Raw genomic sequence first — 25,480 nt, 5'->3', positions numbered from 1 at the left:
TACAGTTTTGGTACTAATTGTTGTCCTTCTATTGGAGTGTTTCATATCGCGACATGAGGCCTGTGCACTATACAAATACTATTTTTTCTGAAAGTTTGCTTTGACGTTATGATTTTTCTATCTCTCTTTTCCTCTTCATGGTTTTTAAACATGAATTTTTTGTTTTCCGTCATCTTTAGAAGTTTTTCTCGAACCAAGAAAGGCCGGAGACAATTTTGTAGGGGCAGCATTTAATTGCATGGTCATGAATTGTATGTCTTCATTGCTGTGTGTTTAAATACATATATGTATACTGAATGTAGTAAGCACGACTTTTAATATGTAGACGATTGACTGTGAAACCATAACAGCAGGTAAATATAACCACCTTAATAGATGCCCTTTATCCATGGTCGAGAAAGGTACAATAAATATAAGCAGAAACCCCCAAGTTTTTGCACAGTTTTTGTATTCTATTTAATGTAGAACTAAATAATAAAAATAGTAACTTTGATAGTACATGGGATAGTATAATGCCTGAAAATGCTTATGTAATGAGCATGGACAAATTTTAGCTGAGAACAGAAAGGGATAGTTCTACAGTCAAAAAGCATGGCTTGGCCAACCCGCACAACATTAAAGGGGCCCTAAAGCACTTTCAGTCCAAGCTAATGATTGCTGCTAAGGCTTCCCCTCTTCTCCCTGCATTGCTAGCGTGCAGGTGAAACATGGGTTCAGCGAACAGCGAGCTAGAATCTGACAGCTTGGCCAATCATGATGCATCATGCTACATTCTCTCAGTGAGCTTATTCAACGATGCACTTATGAACCTAGTTTTCATCGGTGCAAGGGCACCAGCCAATGTTGACATGATGAATGACAAGGTCGAGTAGAAGAAACAAAAGGAAGTCTCAAAAAGAGTTCTTCAGGACCGTTATGCTAGCTAGCAGGGCAGCGACTGCTGGCCATGAAACTGGTCGTTTCTGAAGTAGTGGTTAAAACAGCGCTACAGTGATTTTGTGTGTATGTAGTGTGTTAGTACGACATCGACTGGGGAATGGGAAGTGTGTCATTGACTAGTGCCATTCCAGGGTAAGCTGACAGCATGTGACAGGGCATACGTTTGAGCTCAAGAGCAGAGGGCATGTGACATCTGTGAGAGACAGCTTGAGCAATACACTGCTCCTATGACAGACATGTGGCCTTTGCTGCAAAAAATTCATTGTTCATCTGTTGGGTCTGTCCACTTCAGATGGAACACGCACGTCCTACCAATCGAAAAAGTGCACCCAGAAGAGCATATCTCAGCTTAATTTAAAAAAAAATCCCTTTCTGAAAAAGATCACAAAGTCAATTTCCGAACCCCTATAAAAAGAACCCCTTTGGAACACTATAAAAAGAAATTGTTTGCACCCAGCTGTCCAGATATTTTTCTGTCGACACTCCAAGTACATCATAATGAGGCAATGGGTAAAATTTTGTCTCCCAGGATGGGTGTCCAGTAAAAAAGAAGGTAAACACAACACATTTTGAAAAATTTTCAAACTACAGAAGGGTATATTTCACGAATTTGAAGCCAAGAAACCTTAAACTTTGAGATATGATTGTGTGTTCTGCTGGCAATATTCATACTCATTTTCAAATGCCCGTTAGGGTTCCTTCGTGTTTGATAATGCACTCGATTGCAAGCAAAATGTGTGCACTGCCAAATTTTGTAAATGATTTACAAAAAAAGGCCACCTTCAATTTCTTTCTAACTTTCAGAAATGGTGCATCACAACATGTCCAATTTTTTAATACATATCACACCAGATGTATTTCATAATATGACACTGAACCACATGATGGACTACAGCCTAAAAACAACGGTAGACTTCCAGTACTCTGCCAAAAGCAAGGAGAGAAGGAAAGTGGAGGAATGCTTAAGAGAAGGCTTCATATGGCAGTTTAAGGAAACGACACTGCGCACCAGGTGCATTTTAGGGTTGTGATGCGCGACTAAACTTTAAACAGATATTTCTCAAAACACAGTTTTTGTGTACTAAAGAAACATTTCCTCCGTGACGAATCGACCATTAAACTCTGCGTTCTTGTCAGATCTTAGTACATGCCTAGCACATGTACTGATCTAAACCAAATATATTTGGACAAAAACTTTATTTGTGAACAGTTTTGTCTCGTGGAGATGGTCCAAAAAATGAATCACCAGTATTTAAAAATTTATTTCAAAGTAAGGATAAAAGCAATTCTTATAATTCAAATTCAAATGAAAACTCACAATGTGGTGAAAATAAGGACAAGTTTCACGTACTGCTGCAGCTTAGTTATTCCAAAAATGTTTGCTAATAAAAGCAAAAAGCTAATAAATTTATTTGTAAGTAACATCTGTAGGCTTCGATATATTTTTCTGAACCTTTGTAGGCATCATCTAGATGCATATTGTAAGCGCTGTGCAAAATTACAGTTGCTTCGCTTTACTGCAAGCAGAAATATTGGAAAAACAAACTGAGTCCCATGTTAGCCATTCATCCCCTATTAACCCACATAAGCCCAATGTCCTATATGTAGAAACTGCTTTTATGTGCAGTAACTCTAAAAGTTTATAGTATAAAAGAATGTGTCTGCTAATGTAAATTTCAGAGATTCTAAACTTTTCCTGTGCAAGTATTGCATTGTGTGCATTCAGGCTTGTGTGTTGTGTTCGTTTAGAAAGAGCTACGAGTCTTCTCTAGAAACACTGAGCAGATCCGACGGCATTGACCACATTGTGATTCCGCAAGAAAAATGAATCAGATTTGCTCATTTTCATGAGAAAACCACCATGCAAGGTGAAAAATGTGACATTAGAGTCATGTCAAATGTTTCAAGCTTTACCACATGCAAGAGATAGTTTATTTGCATGGTGTCCTACTCTGCAGCATGGCTGGAAAGTCAGTGTTGAGAAATATGTTTTTATGAATAAAAGGGTGATTTATTCTTAAATGAAATAAACAGTTTATATTGAAATATATTTTAATTTTTTAATTTCTTGAAGTTTAGGCATATATGGTTAAACCCTCCCTAAGTGAGGGTCTGGATCTGCCGATAGTCTGGGCTTGTGAAAAAAAAAAAAAAATTTTAGAAGATAGTGCCGTGAGCGGTCATCCATCATTCATCTCCTTGAGCATAAACGTGAGCAACCGCATGCTTGGTCTGTGCAACACTATGGAGAACCATACGGGCTGGAATGTGTGGCAGTGTCGGTAATGTCAATCTGATTACAGCCGCACAGAACAGGCCCTCGTATTACAGAATAATTCTTACGCCTATTTAAAGGTGCTCTAAAAGGATTCTAAACTCGTCCTTTTACGCGAGAACTCGATCTACATGCTCCAAGCATTCTTAGAAACTTTGAATTATTGTCCTGTGCGGCTGATTTCCCTTGTAAATCAAATTAAGCGTCCCGGCTCCCGCTTTTTTTTCTTTAACTTAAGCGATAGGTATAGGAGGAGTCAACCAACACGTGGAGTGCCTTTTAGCCAGTCGCGTGGTGGCTTGCCGCTCTGCCATTGGCAGAGTAATACGCAATGCAAAGAGTCCACGCATATTTTTATTTCCGTGGGCCTAATTTGCGGCTGTGTTGTCTGGGACTGAAAATATTTGAGAAAACCTAAAAACAAAATAAAAGCAAAAGCAACTGGCTGAAAGGTACTCTACATGCTGGTTAACTCTTCCTACTTTCGGAGGCAAGTTAAAAAAAAAAAAAGGCCGGGGTGTTTAATTCGATTTAATAGGGGGAATCGGCTGCACAGGACAATAATTCAAAGTTTTTAAAAATGCTCGGAGCGTGTAGGTTGAGTTCCCGCGCTAAAAAGACTAGCTCAGAATCCTCTTTGGTGCACCTTTAAAGCAGAAATAAAGATGCATTAAAAAATACTAATAACACATCATCTGTAAGTGTGCTACATTAAATTATTGCTGCTAGTTGCAAGTCTTGAGAAGTGATTCACATAACAGTAAAAGGCAAGTTCACTGACAGTTAAAATTTATTTTACATGCACATTTAAGTAGAATATTTTGAAAAATCATAGCATACATATATTTTGGCAACTGTTACTGGGTTTGAAAGTGCTTCCTGACAGCTGCAGTCATGAAAGTGCATAAAATGAAGTGGCTTCCCCACTCCAGAAATGAACGTTGAGAGATCTGAAATGAAAAAAAAAAGATAAAAGCTGTTGTTTTTTTTCTTTTCTGTGTGAGAATCCACAGAAAGTTCCATTACAAAGTCATGTTGCCTATCCTGTCATGGTGGCTCAATGCCAAGGTGTTTTGTTCAGGGTCAGTTGCCAGCTGCAACAGCTGCATTTTAGTGTAGGTGAAATGCAAAAATGCTCAATCTGCTAAGTTTTTGGTCTATGTAAAAGAACACTGATGTAGTTGAAATTAATTTAAAGCCCTTCATTATGGCGTGCCTCATGACTGCTCTCTTGGCTCTGGAGTGTAAAAGCTCATTATCTTTAATTTGGCCTTGTTTAGTTAAAAGTACAACTGGTTTTAGTGTGAGCAAAAGGATATATAACAGGTGTTAGAGGCAAGCCTGCCACTAATTTAATTAGACTTCTTGAAGTAAAAATATCACTTTTGCAACATAGTACTACCAGTGTCAGCAGGCACCAGAAAACAGGTGAACCATGTTAACTAGTAAGCTGGTTACCTAAATTTTTATAATTTATTTCTGTTATTACAGATAGGCGCTTGGTTGCATTTGGAAATCCATATAACTGTCCATTAGTAACAGCCATACCTGTTTTTAGAATTTTAAAAATGTAATCACTCTTGACGCTGTTGCTCAACAAATTAGGGGACATTTTTGCCAGCATGTGCACAGCGACGACCATCAGTTGCAGGTGAGACAGAGAAGGTCACGCAGCACATATGTGTGACAGACTGATACGATTTGATAGATGTCGCTGTGCATGCACCTGCGAATTCCGCCAGAAATGTTCCCGATTTGGTTGAGCAGCAGCGCGGCGACCACGTTTCGATGGAGGCGAAATGCAAAAGGCGCCCATGTGCTGTGCGATGTCAGTGCGTGTTAAAGGTCCCCAAGTGTTATAAATTATTCTGGAGCCCTCCACTACGGCACCTTTTTCTCTCTGCTTTCACTCCCATCTTCCTCCCTTTCCTTATGGTGCGAATGGTTCCGGTCTCCATCAAAATGTGAGGCAATTGCTGCACCATTAATCGCATTTAAAAAATTAATCGAATTTTCGAAATTCTGAGAGCTGACATGGCTATTACTAATGACCAGCTACAAATCTCTAATTGCAACCGAATGCCTATCTGTAATAGCAAAAAGTAAACTATTAAAATTTATTTAACTGGCTTACTAGTTAACATGGTTTACTTATTTTCTGATGTCCACCACCATTGGTAGTATGTCACAAAAACGATCTTTGTGCTTCAAAAAGCTTTATTTAAAAAATTAATGGTGGGCTTCTCTGGAACATCTGGGATAATCATATAGACTTTGAGAAATTTTTCCCAAGTTACCTTTTTCTTCACTGTGAGTAACATGAACATTTCACTGTGCTGTGTGATTCTTAACTTCAGGCCAAAATGTCAAGGAGTTCCCGTAAGTAATGTTGCCACTTGTTTTATACATCGACTAGTAGTTTCAGTACTTAGTGCGTTTTGTTATGAAACAGCACCTCAACTAAACTTGACTGCCACTTGTACACAAACTTCACAAGAGCACAAAATACTTTTGGCAGCATTGTGCTAGTGTGTGCATAAAGTTTTTTGTTTTTCATTTTTCAGTAAGTTCTTGAAGAACTGCCGATGGTTCTCTCTTGGACATGGACGGAGCGACAGGACACACTGTTCAGCAAATTCAAGAGCCCCAGGATGTTGAGGATGCTTCTGTACAATCAGGCATTGCTGAAGGGATTGATGAAAAACAATCGACTAGTACGTCCAGCAGCTTGGGTGGCCACCAGAGTGCACCCCAAGAGAACGCCACACAGCAACCAGATGTCACAGACATTGCAACAACTGGGTTTGTGCCTCCAGAGTTGCTTAACGATAGCAGGTTAAAGACAGAGTCAACCCATTTCCAGCATCAAGTACAAGTCGACGTACTTGTTTCCAACACCAAGTATGTTTCCAACGTCAAGTACAAGGATTATGTCCTTACTGCATCTGAAGGAAACAGACCAGCAAGTGAACCAAACATGAACCAGCAAAGCTCTCCACAGACATTAGACCTACATAAACTGCAGGATGCTTCACTATTGCAAGAGCCTGTGCAAACACAAGACAAAAGCCTCAAGTATGTTTCCAACGTCAAGTACAAGGAATATGTCCTTACTGCATCTGGAGGAAACAGACCAGCAAGTGAACCAAACATGAACCAGCAAAGCTCTCCACAGACATTAGACCTACATAAACTGCAGGATGCTTCACTATTGCAAGAGCCTGTGCAAACACAAGACAAAAGCCTCAAGTATGTTTCCAACGTCAAGTACAAGGATTATGTCCTTACTGCATCTGAAGGAAACAGACCAGCAAGTGAACCAAACATGAACCAGCAAAGCTCTCCACAGACATTAGACCTACATAAACTGCAGGATGCTTCACTATTGCAAGAGCCTGTGCAAACACAAGACAAAAGCCTCAAGTATGTTTCCAACGTCAAGTACAAGGAATATGTCCTTACTGCATCTGGAGGAAACAGACCAGCAAGTGAACCAAACATGAACCAGCAAAGCTTTCCACAGACATTAGACCTACATAAACTGCAGGATGCTTCACTATTGCAAGAGCCTGTGCAAACACAAGACAAAAGCCTCAAGTATGTTTCCAACGTCAAGTACAAGGAATATGTCCTTACTGCATCTGAAGGAAACAGACCAGCAAGTGAACCAAACATGAACCAGCAAAGCTCTCCACAGACATTAGACCTACATAAACTGCAGGATGCTTCACTATTGCAAGAGCCTGTGCAAACACAAGACAAAAGCCTCAAGTATGTTTCCAACGTCAAGTACAAGGAATATGTCCTTACTGCATCTGGAGGAAACAGACCAGCAAGTGAACCAAACATGAACCAGCAAAGCTCTTCACAGACATTAGCCCTACATAAACCGCAGGATGCTTCACTATTGCAAGAGCCTGTGCAAACACAAGACAAAAGCCTCACTGGAGGAACCTCTGAGGCTGACGAAAATGCCACATCTCCTTCAAGAGCCCAGCATCCTGCAGATGAAATAGAAGTCATGGTTGAAGTAGAAAGCCATCCAGCCTCCCAGAACGAGCCGGTAGTAATAGAACGCAGTGCATCAGATACTGAACTCTGCAATTCTTCAAATGTAGTGAAGGGCATTGATCTCGATGCTGTTTTCTCAAAGTCTACAGAATGTATTTCAGTGCCTGCCAGACAAAATAATGGAGATAACGACTTTTCAAAACGGCCTCATCATCATCGTGAACCCATGATGAGGTCACGGACACTGTCAGTTGTGTCTCTGTTGTCCACGCACGGCGCAGCGAAGTTTCGTCTATCAAAAAGCCAAAAGCTGACTCTGTTCTGTCTTTGTTTAGTCAACTTTACAAGCTACATCAGCTATTCTGTAATTGCACCATTCTATCCGCAAGAGGCAAGTCACCTTTTTTTCTTCCATTTTTCGTTCAGGTACAAGGTAACGACCCTAAGGTAACGAGCTCATATATCTAACATGTTGGAAGCCTTCCACCTAGGCAAAGACTGTGTCTTTTGTATTTGTACTTTGTTTTAAAAGAAACAGGATGGTGCACTGCAATTACAACATCTTGTTGCATTTCGTTTGGCACTTAATCATAGAAAGCTCTTTCTAAGTGCTGTCAATTCCTGTTAATACTAAGTTGAATGATGTAATTACCTGCTACAGTGATGCCTGCTGCTACTCTGCAATTGTAATACACATTTGCACTGCATTGGCAGTTCTTCCCCAGTGGACAAGAACGTTCAAGTTTATTTGCAGGAAAAGATGAGAGATTTCTGTGGGCAGCAGAAATAATAAACCAGTCTTGCTTCACTGAAAGAGCTCAAGCATCCTGATTAATTTGACATTAACTTTCTTAAGAAGGCACCAATAATCTAATTTGAACCAGCTGTGCATGGCAGGCCGAGTGACGTCAGCAAAGCTTTTAAGCGCAGTCCTGTAGCAAACATATGGCCGTTTCCTTTTATCCTGTTCACATGGCATTTATGTTTCAAATAAACAGTGAAAGCTGCAGTAATATTCGCTGGGAGGCAGCAACACAACTGCAGAGTGAAGCTGGACAACATTTTCACATCTTTGGAGATGAAAGCAAAAAGAAATTACTCGTCCATCGACAGTTTACTTGTCCTCAGCTTTCCTTATACTCTGAGAAAAGTTCATGAACTTCTGACTGAGGATTATATTCCAGCTGTCATATAAAGTGCTTACTGATAACCAAATGGGCAGGCTAACAAGTGCCACAGAACTAAAGAGCATAACCGCCAGAATCAAGCTGAACAGTTCGCAAGCATGTATTACACATCACACACATAAGCGAGAAAAAGGGAAACGATTCTATGTAATATATAACATGCAGGTCTTGAACAGAAGGAGGGAGGGAAGCCTCAGTGTGCTGAAAAATGTTTCAACAAGAGGACTTTAACATGTATTTCCTAGCTCTCTCATTACTAAGGCTCTGCACACCATTGCCAGCAAAAAACAGAGCCTGAATGTTTGGTACCCCTGTCCCTTTCATCAGCCTTTCATTTCTTCACCTATTATCAGCTCCAACATTAGCATCACCATGTGACCCACATAGCCCTAATCACAATGCTAATTTGCTATCATGAGCTCTGTCATTACACGAAGCAGTCATCGTTAACCTCAAAATGCCTGTACCTAGTGTGGAAGGACAATGGAGAATTAAACGTAGTAAGCAAAATAATAAGAATATAAAAAATATTAGCAGTGGCTGTCATAAAAACACCTCATGAGAATCGTATCAGGAAAAATTGAGTCTGTTACCATGGCACTGAATTCATTTAAATAAATTCTGGTATACAGCTGTATACTTTGGCTAACAAAAATTAAAATTTTGCCATATCAAGGCCTAAGACTTCATGCTTCAATTTAAACACACTTAAAAGCTTGCTACCAGTTCAGACAATAATTATGTGAGAAGAGTTGGAGATCTTGAACTGCTGCCCACTGCTCAGGTGGTTAGAGGGCCCAGCCATTTCCAGATGTAGTGTACTCTGAATGGCATCGCTTATTCAGAAGGTTGTTGTAATAAGTCTTCTTTAAAAATGCACTCATGTACCTAAAAATTGTGCTATGCGTATTCACAGTGTATCAGGTATGCTAACCATTCTTCTGTGTCGCATGCTTGCAGGCAGCTTACAAGGGAATGCGTGAAGCTGTGTCTGGATTTGTTTTCAGCGTTTATGCTTTGACGATGATGGTGTTTGCACCCATCTTTGGAAAGCTGGTGAGTTTCCGCCTAAATGCTTTTTATTAATATCAGCAGTTAGACCTAACTGGCTTTTCCAGGTTTGTATTGAAATCTTGTGCTTGGAATTTCAAATCTTCATTTCCTTTACCATAGATCACTTTCTGCTGTATGTACTTTCTTCTCTTATCTTTGTGAATAATTGGGTTCAAGAAGTCTTTATTTTAATTACAATAAATATGTAAAACTGCATCCTGGTTTTTGTGGTGTGTTAGTTTAGAACCAATCTAGGCAACCATGCAAGTAAAAGGTACTGTTGTAGTACTACCACCCTGTTCAATAAAACTGTGCATTATATTTCCAGGTTCCCATTCTTGGAGCAAAGTTCATATTCTTCACTGGCATTTTATGTGCTGGAGGAGCAAATATCTTGTTCGGGTGAGCGTTTTTTCATTTGTCACACACGACTGAACGTGCAGCAAAGTTTTCTTTGCTAGGAAAAAAAAGCCCCTGTCAACAGAAACCATCAGACACGCCAAAAACAACTGAAACAAAACAAACAGCTTCTGGATCTAGTTATGTTTGCAACATTGAATTTCGTTTTCTTTGGTAACCGAAGTACAAAGTACTCCAATTTTGGTAAGAAAAACTTGACACCACACTTTGTGTCAAAGTGTGAGTACAAAAGTTATAGGGGTAGAGAAAGCACCAAAATAACTGTTTCATCAAACATTATCATCGAAAATATTTTAAGGTGAATAAATGTGAAAAGCTCTTTTTTAGTTGCACATTTCATTTCGTGCTCCTACAGTTTGTTGAAGCTGGCCTCCTGTGTCTCTGTCCGCTTTGCCTTGAGCTCACTGGTTTGAAGTAGGCATTTTAGTTCACAATACTTTGTTCTTATGCAGCCTGCTCGACATGGCCCAAGACACACTCGTCTTCACTGTGATGTCATTTCTTGTGCGGATTCTAGAAGCTGTAGGAGCTGCAGGCTTCTGCACGGCATCATACTCTATAGTGCTCCATGTGTACCCAGACCACATCAGTACAGTCTTCGTAAGTGCGCAATGCTTTTAGCAGTTTACTGTCCTAAGCACCTTCACTCACTATGGTGCTATATATAGCATAGTTTTGGGGGCTTTGCCTTGAGCATAATTCATTTTCCCAAAATCAATGTGTAGATTGTGCGGTTTGGCCAGATGAATATTTTTCTCCTGGTTACTGATATGAGATACAACTACTGGCAATCACTAGATGTCAGACAAAATTCCTTTAGAAATTGTGTGCTGATCCCATATATTTTTGGACATCAGTGTTAAATATATTATGTCAACCATTTCAGGGCATCATTGAGACATGTGTTGGTGTTGGAATGAGCATTGGCCCTGCAATAGGTGGTGCTCTCTACAGCGTAAGTGACCTTCAAGTTTCTATGTCAGGGCAGTGCTGCATCTATTTAGGACCATGAAAATGTATAGTCCAGTTTTGTGCACCAAAGTTTGCTGTGAAATTATAAAAATCTACCAGGTAAGCATATAACGTTAGGTATGCCTAGCTCAGCTTAAACTTCACTGCAGTTCTGTGTAGAAATTCAGAAGTTGCTTAATTTATTATCCTAATTTTCTTTTGTTCCTCTCTAGGTTGGTGGATTTGGACTTCCATTTTATATACTTGGCTGCTGTGTCTTGCTAACTTTTCCAGTGTGCTGGATCATCATGAAAGATATCCAAGGTATTGAGTTGTCCAGCATCATGTTTGCAATTGCAGGAATTTGATAGCTTCCTTTCTTTTTTAACAGTAATTTAGTGGCTTATTCCCTGGAACAGAAGCATTTTTATCACATTATCATTGTGTGCTGTTTACAGACTGAACAATGATGAATCACAAACTTAGAAAAGCATATTGCTGTCTTTTAAGTGAAGCCTGCTGAAATATTGCAACTGCGGACAGAGCACATGGTGTAAAATAATGCAGAACGGTGGCCGCTAAGAGTAACAGCTCAACACTAGAGTCCCCGCAAGGGCTGCCCATGCACAGTCTGCATCGCTTTCTTTTTTGTTGTTATGCTTGTCATTTTTTTTCACTTCCAGTTTCTTGTCAATGCTCTGAGAGAAAAAAAATGGTCACACCAGCACCTATGTACTATAAGCATTAATCAGTATTGTGCATCTTTGCTTTTTTTTTTACCTTTGTCTACAGTGCAAGCAAAAGAAACAAGGACAGAGTCATATTTCACTCTCCTCAGGATACCACAAGTGATCATAGTCTCAATAATCCTGGTCATTGGGTCTCAATCACAGGGCTTCGTTGAGCCAACTTTGGAGCCCCATATGCGACAGGTAAAGCAGCTTCAGAAAACTACCAGCACTCTTAGATAACCCGTTCAGGGCAATAGTGCATGCTTTCCTTAGCAAGCATGTGGTTGACTTCAAACATGTGGTCCTTGAAAGTCACTTCTCAGCTTTGAAACTACGGCCTGTGATTGGCTATTGTTAAACAAGTGAAGCCTATTTATTAGAGAAGACGCAAGGCATGTGGATAAATTATCTTTCCAAATTAACAGTATTTTTCTTTCTTTTTTCAGGAGTTTGATGTGGACACAAGCATAGTTGGCAGCTTCTTCCTAGTAATGTCCGCAATATTTTCAATATGTTCTCCACTTGTTGGTCTCATCTGCATGAAAACGGTAAGTTTTGCTTATTTAAAATATGCATGTTTGCTTTGAACCCTTATTTTTCTTTGCTCTTTGCTGCAGTGAGGAAATATATTTACTTTTACATTTTTGCTTCCAACATTGTGAATTGTATTTCTGCAAGGTTCCTGCAGGCCAGATGCACCTGTTCCGATAACAGGGATGTAGGAGCGCAAAAATTTACGTTCACTTGTATTCGTGTCCACACTCATGTAAGCACAAAACAAAGCACATGACTTCAAACAGTATTTGCCATGTATGTAATTTATGACTGCTTTTTTGCTCACTATACAGTGCAACAGTGATCGGTGAGCTAGTGTTTGGACACTGCGAGACTGCAAGATCTGCCACTCACGGCGATATTATATGAAAACAGTGAGACCATGCAGGAGCTAAATTTGGAACTTATTTGACTCTGTCTACAAGCAATTTATGGCTGCAAAAGATAGAAGTGTGAGCTTCAACTCTTTTTCTCTTCCACTTCATGTGTGCAGGAGCAGCGCATCCCAATAATGATCAGTGGCCTAATCATAATGGCTGCTGCCCAGTTGCTAATGGGGCCAGCACCATTCTTGGGCATTCCAAGGTGAGCCACATTGCAATCATTCCTAGAAATTGAACATGTTGTTCGCCTCCCTCAACTGCAGGCTCTCCTGCTTTGGTCATGCCCATAGCATGCCATGTTGTGCTGTGCTGAGTTAGCTACGAAGAGGACAGTTAAAATAAGGCAGCTTTCATTAACTAGTTAAGTCTCAAACAACAGCAGTTATCAAGTAAGACTCTTCCTATGTCCCATGGTTCCTGCTGCTTCAGATAAAAGAAAGAAACATTATTTATAGTGTGTTCAAAAAATGTGCAGACCAGGTTAACTTTCAGACACTTTCTATGGGGACGATTAAATCTGCATAATTTATGTTCATAGTTCACTAAAATGGGCATTAAATTAAAGCTGGCCTTCTGTCTTCAGAATAACAATGTCCAAAACTCCAGCACTTAGAGTGCTTTAAATCAATTACAATTTCTCCCATCTCTGGGTATCCTAAGCATCATTATTCAGACTGGTCAAAACAAATGAGCACACATTAATTGAGCACAGTGTAGAGCGAATATGGTAGCATCTGGCACTGCAGCATCCAGAGCACTCCAAGAGCATGAATCAGAGCAGCAACTGTTTCTATATTGCTATGGCAAGCCATTTCTAATAAATATTTGGTAGTATTATAAGCTAGCCAGTAAATAAAATCCAGTCCATACCCCTTGCTTTTTTGTTACTTTGAGCAAAATAACAATAATAATGCTTTTATTTTTCACTGAAGAAATGAAAAAAATTGGGAACAAAAATGTAAAATTCAGCTCGCTTGTAGTCTAGCGCGATTTTAAAGTTATGACATTCATTCCGGCTGAAACGGACGAAGAATTTTTTTCCTGACATAACGGTTACGTAGTCCGCAACAAGCATGACAGTGCAAAATGGAGGCATCCTTCTGCCAGCTATGCTTATGTATTAGTCGCAGCCTTCTGGAAAAAATAAACTGTTATAGCTGTTTTATCCAAGTACGTTAAGCCTGAAGTGATCACCTTTAAATCGCGTTAGACTGCACATGTTACCACAAAGTATGCATAAGGAACTTATCATAAATGAAAAACTTGCTGCTTCAAATATGCATTTCAGAAGCAGCTTCAGCATTGTTGATCTGCATGCACTTGTGTTTCAGCAACCTCTGGGCTACCCTGGCCACGGTGGCTGTTCTGGGGGCTTCCTTTGCCTTCGCTTATGTGCCCACAATGGAAAGCATGATTCGTGCCGCAACGTGAGTCCAACAAGTGTTGCATCTAAATTGATAGGCAGGATCCTCTTTAGAGCTACAGCTTTTTTTTTTCTGCCAAAGAAGCTGTACTCAGTGTGCGTCAAAAATGAATCACTGAAAATATGTGAGCATTCTTTATGCCCTAAGGCAATAAGCAACATTAAAAGAAAAAAGCTTAAGAGCATTGTGTGCACCTTCTGTGCATTGCTGGTGTAAAGAGCTAAATTTGTTTCAGGAGCCTTAAACTGTAGTCTGGCTCGCATGCTGAGTGAATATGGCTGGTAGCTTTCTTTGCCTATTGAAGTCAACATTGACCATATACCCCCAGGTTAAAAAGAATACAAGCTGCCATGTCTTTCTACAGTAAACAATTGCCTGCCTTTGTGTGTCAGGAGCACAGGGGGAACACTACCCTAAATGAACTTTTGAACTGATTGCTCAATTTCATTGAAACTTGCGGGGCTAGTTTATATTACTGCTGGGACCATCTCTGCTAAATTTTATTATTCTAAAATAGCTGTGAAGAACGTTATGCAACCTACATGACAAAGATGAGAATGCTTGCTTAGGAAAACTATCGCTTATAAAAGAAAGATAATTTTCCTAATTTTTGTGCTATGTGGCCTTAGGGATGTCCATAGCACACAACTGTGAAATTATTTTGCCTTACTTTTGCAATTTTTTACAAGAATGACAGTGGTTTTTCATTCACACCATTTTTGTTACTAACTCATTTTTTTTTTTAATATGCAGACAAACTAAGCGCTCAGTTGTGTTCCTCACAAAATGTCACTCCAGAAAGCCTGCTACAGTATAGTAATGCTAACAAGTAATGTTGGAACAATAGGTTTCCTAAGCTGACATTTTGCTGAAACAGGAAGCGAGAAAAAATGGACTCGCAAGATTGAAAATCCCCCCTTTTTATTTTTAGAGCTTCAATGTTCAAGAAAACCCCCCAGAAGAATAATGAAATTTAGCACGCATGGTGTATCAGCAATAGTATAAACTAGCCCAGCAAGTTTCAATGAAGTCAAGCAAGCGACTCAAAAAGTCTCTTTAGGGTAGTGTCCCCCTTTCAGGTGTAATGTTTTTGGTGTCCAGCTTAGCTCTTCACTGACCCTGTTTTCTTGCAGTTCTGGTGGCATGAAGGAGGACATTGGAACATATGCGCTTGTCTCTGGCTGGTGGAATGCCATGTACTCATTGGGGTATGTTCTGTGTGTTTAGTCATCCCTGCCTACTTGCTCTCACACAAGAAAGCTCTTTCTGCAAGTGCTAGGAAGCAAAAGATATTGTAGTTTTCTAAGCCTGTAAAGGAAGCTATGATTTTATGTATCTGTGAATCCCATAAAATGACGGTCGACAACATTAAGTTGCAGTGCAGAACTACCAAGCAGGCAGGTAATTTAACTGCCGCACACATAGAAAATTAGAATCTCCTTGATTCTGTATCACTTGGTCCTGACAAATTGCTGTTAGGAATAGTGAAAAGCAGAGGATATCACTATTCATTTGATAAGAAGTGATAAATGACTGGTGCCATGAGACTGCTGCTAGTTACTGTAGCTCCCAATGCTAACTGAGAACTTGTTTCAGTTAGCCTAAATTAATTGGCCTACATTCAAAGCAAACCCTTGGTGTAAACTATTGCTAGCATGTATTGGGCCGTGTCAATTAAGGAGCAAGCTACCTCCTCACGAGCCAAGTTGTGGGCCCTGTCCAGGTGTGCTGTCAGGTGGGCATACAATGTCAGAAAATGTTGTCACGACCTTTGAGGGCACCAGTCAATGCAAAAGCTAATGGCTGCCAAGCACTGAAAAGCAAAAGAAGCTAATAGGACCAAATGTATTCTTGGAAGACAGAAGAAACCAACAGGATGAAGGCTGATTGCTGGCTTGCTAGGCAGCATAGAATGGGCCTCACCTGCGTCCAGTGATGTTCCATGCTGTAATCAATAATTCCATTAGTTAGACCCAGAAATCCCTATTTCAAGCTCTTTTTCCCTGCAGAGGCTTGAATACTCCTAAAATTCCCTTAAACTCCATAAAAATTCCCTTTTCCTCAGATTACTTTAAAGAAAGGAAAAATTCCTCAAATGGACCATCACTGTCTCAACTGGTTCAAATTTGATTGAAGTGGAGACAGAAACATGTAGGAAATATGGAACAGAAAATAGCAGTGCATTCTGGTTGATGCACCTTGCACATCAAGTCCAACATTTCTATGCTGTAAGGCACCAGTTTATGACCATAGGCGGGAGCTTCTTACAATGAGCTTGTGTTTAGTGATTCTGCTGGTGGAGCAGTCGAACTCTGAAAGTTTCTGGAGTTAACTGCCAATTCAGCAACACTTTCCAAGAAGTTTTCCATCAGTATACAAGCGCACACAATTATGAGAATTTACATTTTATGCATGCATTAAGATGAGCGAGCTGGTGTTGTAAAATTAGCATTCAACTGTTTAGCTACCCATTGATTGTGAATGCTTTTGTTTGTAGTTATGGTATGGCACATGGGACATCCCAAAGCGACCTGCTACAAGGGATGTCATAGCAGAGGGCTCCAGAATAATTTCAGTTACCTAGGGTTCTTTTATGTGCACCTGACATCTGACAATGGCACCTTGCATTTCACCTTCATGGAAACGCAGCCATCTGTTGTTCATTGCTGCTACTGAGAAGGGCTTCTGCTATATTTCTGGTATTTCTAAACACAGGGAAGTACTACCTGCTCACATTCCTGTGGCATGCTTCGTTGCAGAGAAGTCATTGGTCCATCAGCAGGAGGTGTCCTGCTGGACTTGATTGGCTTTCCTTGGGCCAGCACAGTTGTAGCAGGAGGATCTCTGCTAACGGTATGGTTATGAACAATTTATTATATTTGCATTCAAAATATGGCATATTTCACTTCAACTGCTGCATTTTGCATCTGAGCTTATTTATTAGTGAAAAGCTCTAAGCATATACAACAACTCTGAACGCAAAGAATCTTGAAAAGACTACATACTGTCTCTGGAGTGCAATATGCTTTGGTATATCTGACAAAAGCAAGGAGCTCAATTTCACTCCTTCAAAAATTGCTTTGCCTGCGACTTTATTCAAATGTGAGCAGGATTGTCTAGAGCACTGAAGCCGTGCTCTGCCAAGAAAGCAGTATGTTATGCCATATGCTGCGTTGTGCCGACCACACTTGCGTTTATATGCAGAAATCACAAAGGCATGAGCACCATGTCCCTGAAAGAGTACGTGTTCTAAAACTGCAGTCTGTCCCTATCACATCGCTCCAGCAGTCTAGACAAGCCTACTCATGAATAGCAATCCAAATTTGGGGAAGGCACGCTGCCTGCATCGCCGTGCTGCTCTCACAAGGATAAAATAACTTCTTTTTTTTTTTTTAAAGAGATTGCAACGGCGAGAACTACGCATGCTTGCTTGCTAGCAATACGAGCTGCATTATCAGGTAGCTTCCTCTTCCAAAGGGTCTGAAGAAACACTCCAAAAAGTTAATTTTGGTCTGGCTAATCTTTGGGGTGGCGGCTACCAGTGCTCCCCCCCCCCCCCCCCCCCCTCCCCCCTTTGGCATCATCACTACTTACAATTTTATCAATGCAAGGCAATCTTCCTTGTCTTACTGCACTTGAGAGTTGCTTTGGATGATGGACAAAATAAAGCTATGGCAAGAACTGCATTCCGTATTGCCCCACATTCTTCATCATCTTCCTATCTGCAGGCCTTCATAGCAACTCTCTACTGGTGCTGTGCATCCCGAACTGAACCGGAATCCTTCTGGCATGAAGGTCAACCCTCTTCGAGCAGCAGCGTTGAGGACAGTGACAGTGTCGTCTCTGAACCACTCGGAGAGACAACAGCGCTACTTGGAAAAAAGAAGAAGGATTTGCAATATAATTCTCTTTAGCTTGTCTCTGCACACATGTAAAGCGCTACACTGAACCTGCTTGGGGAACCATAGGAGAGTCTTCAGAAAAGGAGAAAATCATTTGAAAGCAGCCACTTTTTAGTTCTCGCTATGGCAAGCAGAGAGCCCTAGCTTTTAGCAACGATGGTTAAAAAAGAAGGAAATTATTTTTAGCAATGTTGCAAATAGACATTTTAAATAGCAATGTTTTAAGTACACATGTTAAGTCAATGGCAAACTGAATACTGCGGAAGCCATGAAAACTCTTAAAGACGACAATTGTATCCATTTGCACGCTTCATTTTTTTACGCCGCCCCAAAGTTTTATTGCTGAAATCAACTGGAAGTGCTCTAAAAAAATTGTTTTAGGAACCGCGGCGGCTGTGCATTGCAAGGAAACATCCGAACAATCGTCATTTTTCTCCGTTTTGGTTTTCTGACTAGATGCTCACATTCTTTATTTTGATCCCGTTTGTTTTGTTACCTTTCTGGGGGCCATACTGCGGGCCAAGGCATTCTTTGTTTTTCAGATTTGTGAATTTTAGATTTTCTGTGTGAAATTTTCTTCTCACTTCAAGTATGTCAGTACACATTGCATCATGAAAATTCAAAACAAAAATTTGCAGTCTGTCTTAACATTTGGCGAGCCAGTAGGATGCAGTGAATGTTGCACCAGCCTTCTGCTACATTTTCCTTACTCTGCAACCTTTTTACCAGATTTAGAGGGGAAAATATATTTAAAAAAAAAATTTCTAGAGATCTAACAGCAAAATTTTGTGAGAATAGTAATAAAACTATTTCTAATATGCTCAAAAGATTCATAATACTTCAATACAAAATTTTTGTATTACACACCAAAATTTACACACCAACCTTATTTTTTTATGGTTTTTGGTGAAAGTGTTTTTGCATCTTAGTTATGCTTTCAAACTTAAGTGTACAGAAATTCAGAACTACATCTGGGGAAATTTTCTTTATACAAATTTTTTCTCTTCTGCACCTTGTGGAAAGCCTGCAGACTCGACAAAATCTAGGATTAGACTGGTTCAACGTTCACTGTGTTTCTGAATGCGTGCTACAAATGATGACAATCATACATTTTTTGTCTCATTTTTTTACAAACCCAATGGCCTAAACACATCTAAACTGTACAAGATATTGTACCTAGAATCTACAAGTAATCAAAATGAAAAACCAAGATTCTTATCACGTTAGTGTAGTTCTGTGAGTGCAACAAAACACACGGGGCCGAAATAGGCGAAACAGTCGTGAAGGAATCTCCACAAGGTGAGTATCCAGTCAGAATACCGGAACGGAGAAAAATACAAATTTGTGTAGTGTTTCCCTGACACGAAGTGCCATCGCGGTTCACAAATTAATTATTTTAGAGCACCTCCCCGTGGACTTCAGCAATGAAACTTTGGGACAGCACAGAAAGCAAGGCACATGAGTGGATACAATTACATTAAAAAAAAACTATTGTCTGGGCCATTTTTCACAATTTGAGAGACACGTCCCCCCTAAATATGTGTGGGCAACTCGCAGTTAAGAAGTGTACTGTAGCAGTACTACACACGAAGTGCAAACTGCACCTTATAGCTTCAGACCAGTACATACAGACTGCAAGCATGTTTTTCATGGCTCCTATGGTAAGCAGTCTATTGCCTTCAACTGTACATGGATGCTTTGCAGGCTGCAACATTGGCATGGTTATGTACATGCACTACAAAACGAAAGGATAGCCAGCATTTCAACAAGAATGAATTTTGTAGTTAATTTTACAGTGAAGTTGAAAATGTTTCAAAGATATTATCCAACAGAAAACTATTTAAAAGAGAACAAAAAGTACGCTTTTCGGTCATAAAACTTTTTAAAGGAGCAATCATTGGTTGAATGCAGACAATTTGTTCCGTTTCATATATGAGCTAGCAGTGTGTGCCTTTGCATAATTAAAAACATTACCATCACTATAAACATTAGCTCATCATCAGATGCTGTGCCAATGCATCACTTCTTCAGATACCATGACGTGAAGCTTCATGCAATCACTGTACCACTTGTTACTTGTTTATTGCCTCACTGTGGGTAGTTCTGAGAGAAAGCCAATGTTTCTTTGTTATCAACTGGCACCAAGACTGCTGTACGGGTGTTTCCAGGTATTCTTTTTACCGAGCTGAATGCTTATGCAGAGACAAGCATAAGAAGCCTTTCATGTACCTGCTCATGAGGTAGTGTTGCATCTCCTGTGTAGTGGATGCATTAGGACATTTTATCTTCTTGGTTTAGTTTTTATGATTATATTACTCCTGGAAATTCACTGTGTATAAAAGTGCTTTAAAATCCAGTTCAGCTTGTTTTCTCAAAGGTCTTTATCCAAACATGCTTAGCACATACCAGATAACCCTTCCTTTGTCGACATGAGAAGACAATCGTAATGCTTACACAAATGGGGCTGTAAAAAATAAATGATACCAACTAGCCCAGCAATATAAATTTCAGCGTCCTTTTTCCAACAGATGATCTTCCAATATATGATCGCATTGTAAACCATGAGCTTTTATACCGAGGGTTCCGGTGTCCATTTTTAGCCTCTTCGAAGCCAAGCCAAGATCAATGTTTCAGTGGCAGCATTAACGCAATATGTGTGAATGCTGGGAACAAAATTACCTAACTTTATTAGATTTAAATCTGCACGTTCTAAGAAATTTTATCAGCCTAGTCAAGAACTTCATTGATCGCAGAGATCAATGAATTCACAACTTTTGCTACAGTAGCAGTATTAGTTACAGGCTTTCATTGTTTCATTACAAACAAGGAGTTACACAATGCTGTTTGAAGTATAAGATGTGCCCACTCTGCACTTTTCATCTGTGAAATTTATATGGCTTGCAAATTCTAGAACCCTGACAATTATTACTACACACGTCTCCAAAGATGAAAGTTGCAGGATGTTTCCCTAGTTGCCTTGTAATTTTAAGAGCAGCAGTGTATTGTACGTGCACACGCAATCTTTGAAAGCATGTCGACATAACAACAGCATATTGGTCAGTGCTCAAGTTTTACTCCAATGAGCTTATACTACTTTCCTTTCCTTTCAATGTCACACATTTTCCAAGCAAGACTACAAAGTCTTCACATAGTTACTTTTGTAGCATGCTATGTGGTAAACAACAAGTTGCTGCTATCCAAGGATTCCTTCTCGAGATGGCAACATGCACTTGCTCCTGAGCTTGCAAAAAACAAAACTTCGCAATTCTTGCAAGACAAATTAATGCTGTCACACTCTAAGGACAATGCTTAGCAGCAGCAGAATGCCATCCGCGTCTAGGAATACGACATGGAGAAGAGTGAAGTACACCAGTACTGTGTACAGCCTCCTTCTTGGTCTAGTTCAATTAAAGTTGAAAGAGCATGTGCAAAGTGTTGACTGACTACTAATACACTGCTTTAACTTCATAGCCTTTCAGAGTGGTGACACGGTGCTTGACCTGTGGTTTCAACTTGCAAAGTTCACTGTATGTGCAGTATACATTTCTACAATAGCTGGGAGCAAACAGAAGATGAAAAAACTGAAGGTGTAGCCACTTAGAAGAAAAGCCCAGCTTGCAAACATGGGTGCAGTTCAAACCCGATCTCTGTATATAAACAAGCTTTGATTCCCAGGCAAAAAGCCGCTAAGTTTGATATTTGATGCACTCAGAAACTCTATTATAGAGCTTTACAAAATGACTATGAGTCGAATCCAACTTTATCTAGAATCACTTGAAAAGATGTGGAAAACAAACAAGAAAGTAGAGCGAACAGGTTCGCATCTATGCCAGTGCAAAAAAATAAAATCATAATCACAGCACAACATCCTAGAGCAAACACTGCGTAGTTTGGCAACGACCAATCACATCAAACAAGAACCCAAAATTTTCCCACAATTTCTTTCCATGCTTATTTTCATGTTTTCTTCTTTACATAAACCGTGTGCAACTAATACCATTATGCTGGTAATGTAGTTGTACAAAATACTTCCATCCTTTTAACAAGTTTAGGGGAAGAAATAGCCACAAATGCCGCACCAATTATGCATTGCAAAGCTATACATAACTATTGGCCTGCATGTACAGGAACAGCACAGCAACATTTTTCCTTCTTTTTTATGCTCTAAAAAAACTATTCCAGAGCTGTTTATGTGTACCGTCTAATGAACTTCTCTTATAATTGTTAAATGTTTGTTCATCTGCTTTCTTTTGGCAATCACATGAGTACTATACAAGGGTAAACTTCATCGAAATAAATGCGAGTGCAGTTAAATTTGTTGCAATGACAGCAGAAGCAGTATATATGTTGAGCATAACAGATCATGGTGGGGTCAGTTGGAATCTATGTCGAAAGGCCAAAGCACTGTCATACAAAAACTTCTCATGGTAGAGCCTGGTAAACAGCGCATATTTTGAGCCACATGTCAAAAGAACAGTCACTGCATAAGGGAAATATAAGATCATCATCATCGGCCTGACTACGCCCACTGCAGGGCAAAGGCCTCTCCCATTTCTCTCCAATTAACCCTGTCCTTCGCCAGCTGTGCCACCGTATCCCTGTAAACTTCTTCTCATCCGCCCACCTAACCTTCTGCCGACCCCTGCAACGCTTACTTTCTCTTGAAATCCACTCCGTTACCCTTAAGGACCAGCAGTTATCTTGCCTTCGCATTACATGCCCTACCCAAGCCTATTTTTTTCTTTATTTCCACTAGAATGTCAATAACACGCATTTGTTTCCTCACCCACTCTGCCCGCTTCCAGTCTCTTAACGTTACACCTATCATTTTTCTTTCCCTATCATTTTTCTTTCCATACGTTGCTGCGTTGTCCTTTACTTAAGCTGAACTCTTTTCGTTAGCCTCCACGTTTCTGCCCCATAGGCAACTACTGGCAAGATACAGCTGTTACATACTTTTCTCATGAGGGATATTGGTAAACTGCCATTCATGATCTGAGAGAACCTGCCATATGCGCTCCACCCCATTATTATTCTTATTTCCCTCTCGTGATCCAGATCACTGGTCACTACCTGCCCCAAGTAGACGTATTCCCGTATCACTTCCAGCACCTCGCTGCCAATTGTGAACTGTTGTTCCCTTGCAAGACCGTTGAACATTACTTCGGTATTCTGCATGTTAATTTGAAGACCTACCATTCTGCTCTGCCTGTCTAACTCATTGATCATGCTTTGCAGCTCATCTCCTGAGTGACTTAGCAAGGCAATGTCATCAGCAAATCGCAAATTACTTAGGTATTCTCCATTAACTCTTACTGAGGTAATACATAGGTCATGCCCTTGAGGCAGGGCAAAAGGAGGGAACACATCCTCCTGACTAGGCCCTGGCCTCGGAGGGCACCGACGGTGCAGCAACAGTGGCGCGTCAGCAGTCGCTCTCCACAGCAGCAGTTATACAAGAACAAGCAACATTATCTAGAATATTGTAGTGTGTCAAAATATATGAAAAACATAATGCAACAGTGCTGTGCAAAAAGCAAAAGGAAAGTAAAAAAAAAGGTTGGTTAGTAAATTTAAAGGCAATCAGTGAAAAGAATGCTCTGTTCAGGGTGGGAGTAAGAAGTTTAAAGAAAAACGAAAGAAGATCACAAGACCGCGCATTACAAAACTCATGCAGACAGTAATATGAAATTCCAGCATTCACGCTTAAATTTGCCAGCTGTTTTACATTTCTTTGCAATATCAATCAATTTAGGGTGAGCATTACAGATTAGCATGATTTGATATTCCACAGTTTCCTTTCTATAATTTGCACAAGGGCGCTCTACTACAACTGAGGTTTTCCGCAAAAAGTAACTTGTATCTCTGCTAAAGTACTGATTATAGAAGCTGTTGTCCTGTTATTTTTGTGCATACAAGAAGGCACAATCTGATAGTGTAGGAGATTGTAACAGGTGGTATAGCAAGCTGCTTCATTAGTTCACCTGCACTGATGTAGGTTCTGGAGGGCATCAATAATCGAACCGCTTTACGTTGGAGCGCTAACAATTTTTCCATTTCAGTTCGGCCGCAGGTGCCCCAAACTAATAAACAGTAGTTGAAATATGAATGAACAAGTGAAAAGTACATTTTTTTCTTGAACCAAGTGGGTAGAAGATAACGAAGTCTATATATCATGCCTATAGACCGTGCTGCTTTTACACGAACCTTGTTTATGTGATCAGACCAGCTTAGATTTCTGTGAAAAGTGACGCCAAGAAATGAATGGCTGTCCACCTGTTCTACTGTAGTCAACGCGTAGCACAGTGTGATATCATAACCAGTCGGCTTATTTTTGGCACGGAAAAGAATAAATTTTGTTTTTTTTGTATTCAGTTGAAGTTTGTTTTAATACAACCAGGTATTTAGTTCTTGTAGCCAAGCATTTGACTTTACTTCTATTTCTTTAAGATTAGCGCCAGAGAAAAAACATTAGTGTCATCGGCATATAACACAATCTGTTGAGTTATTGGAATGTTAACAATGTCGTTTATGTATAGCATAAACAACAAGGGACCTACTATTGATCCTTGTGGCACACCGTATTTAATAAGTTGCATGTCAGATTGAGAACCATGTAATACACAAAACTGAAATCTTGAGCTGAGGTAGTTACGAATAAGGGCTAGGGCTATTCCCCTAATACCATGTACATCAAGCTTCTTAATCAATATGTGATGCTTAATAGAGTCGAACGATTTACGGAAGTCTAAGAAAATTCCAACTGTATAAAGTTTGTCTTCGATATTTTTGATAATTTTATCTTTTGTTAGTAGTAGCACCTTTTCCGTCAATTTTGCTTTCTGAAAACCGTACTGATGCTCTGAAATTACATGATTCAGAAGAAGGAAATTATTTAAATGCTTGTATATGATTCGCTCCGCTACTTCAGAGAAAAGCGGCAGGACCGAAATGGCTCTATAGTTATTTATTTCATTATACGTACCTCCCTTATGAATTAGAACAACGCGGGCTATTTTCATCTTGTCAGGAAATATACCAGATTCAAGCATGTGGTTACAGATATACGTCAGTGGCTCAGATAAGATATGCGAAGCGGCCTTCACCGACGCGGCTTTTATTCCATCATAGCCGGCTGCTGATCTATTGTTGAGTAAGCATAGTATAGCATAGTATCTCCAACTGTTCCCAATTCAGGCCTCGGAACACCCCCTGTAAAAAGGCACTGAATGGCTTTGGCGAGATAGTGTCTCCCTGCCCGACGCCCTTCCTTATTGGAATTTTATTGCTGACTTTATGGAGCACTATGGTAGCTGTGCAGTCGTTAGAAATATCTTCCAGTGTTTTCACATAAGACTCTTCTACACCTCGATTCCACGATGCCTGGATGGCTGCCGAAGCTTCCACTGAGTCAAATACTTCCTGGTAATCAATGAAAGCTACATATAGTGGTTGGTATTCTGCACATTTCTCTATCACCTGATTGATAGTGTGAACATGGTCTATCATGGAGTATTCTTTACGAAAGCCTGCTTCATCATTTGGTTGATTAAAGTCTAAGGTTGTCCTGATTCTATTTCCAATTACCGTAGTAAATACCTTGTAGGCAATGGACAGTAAGCTGAGCGGTCTATAATTGTTCAAGTCCT

At 40.0% G+C, this 25,480-nt stretch overlaps 1 protein-coding gene across 3 annotated transcripts in view; it reads left to right on the top strand.

The window, feature by feature from the left end:
• Window positions 1-20,188, top strand: part of LOC144129148 (uncharacterized) — a 28,256-nt gene extending 8,068 nt beyond the window's left edge. For all 3 annotated transcript variants that reach the window (XM_077663090.1, XM_077663092.1, XM_077663091.1), the window contains exons 2-14: window positions 5,779-7,620; window positions 9,377-9,468; window positions 9,794-9,867; window positions 10,338-10,485; window positions 10,772-10,840; window positions 11,070-11,160; window positions 11,629-11,768; window positions 12,014-12,115; window positions 12,616-12,707; window positions 13,837-13,932; window positions 15,063-15,137; window positions 16,689-16,782; window positions 17,658-20,188. In XM_077663090.1, the coding sequence (XP_077519216.1) occupies window positions 5,817-7,620; window positions 9,377-9,468; window positions 9,794-9,867; window positions 10,338-10,485; window positions 10,772-10,840; window positions 11,070-11,160; window positions 11,629-11,768; window positions 12,014-12,115; window positions 12,616-12,707; window positions 13,837-13,932; window positions 15,063-15,137; window positions 16,689-16,782; window positions 17,658-17,843 (3,063 nt within the window). In that variant the 5' untranslated portion in view covers window positions 5,779-5,816 and the 3' untranslated portion in view covers window positions 17,844-20,188. The remainder of the gene's footprint in view (window positions 1-5,778; window positions 7,621-9,376; window positions 9,469-9,793; window positions 9,868-10,337; window positions 10,486-10,771; window positions 10,841-11,069; window positions 11,161-11,628; window positions 11,769-12,013; window positions 12,116-12,615; window positions 12,708-13,836; window positions 13,933-15,062; window positions 15,138-16,688; window positions 16,783-17,657) is intronic.
• Window positions 20,189-25,480: the final 5,292 nt, after the last annotated feature.

This window comes from Amblyomma americanum, chromosome 4 (genome assembly GCF_052857255.1).
Source record: "Amblyomma americanum isolate KBUSLIRL-KWMA chromosome 4, ASM5285725v1, whole genome shotgun sequence".
Taxonomy (NCBI): Eukaryota; Metazoa; Arthropoda; class Arachnida; order Ixodida; family Ixodidae; genus Amblyomma; species Amblyomma americanum.
This window is presented reverse-complemented; position numbering and strand designations above follow the sequence as displayed.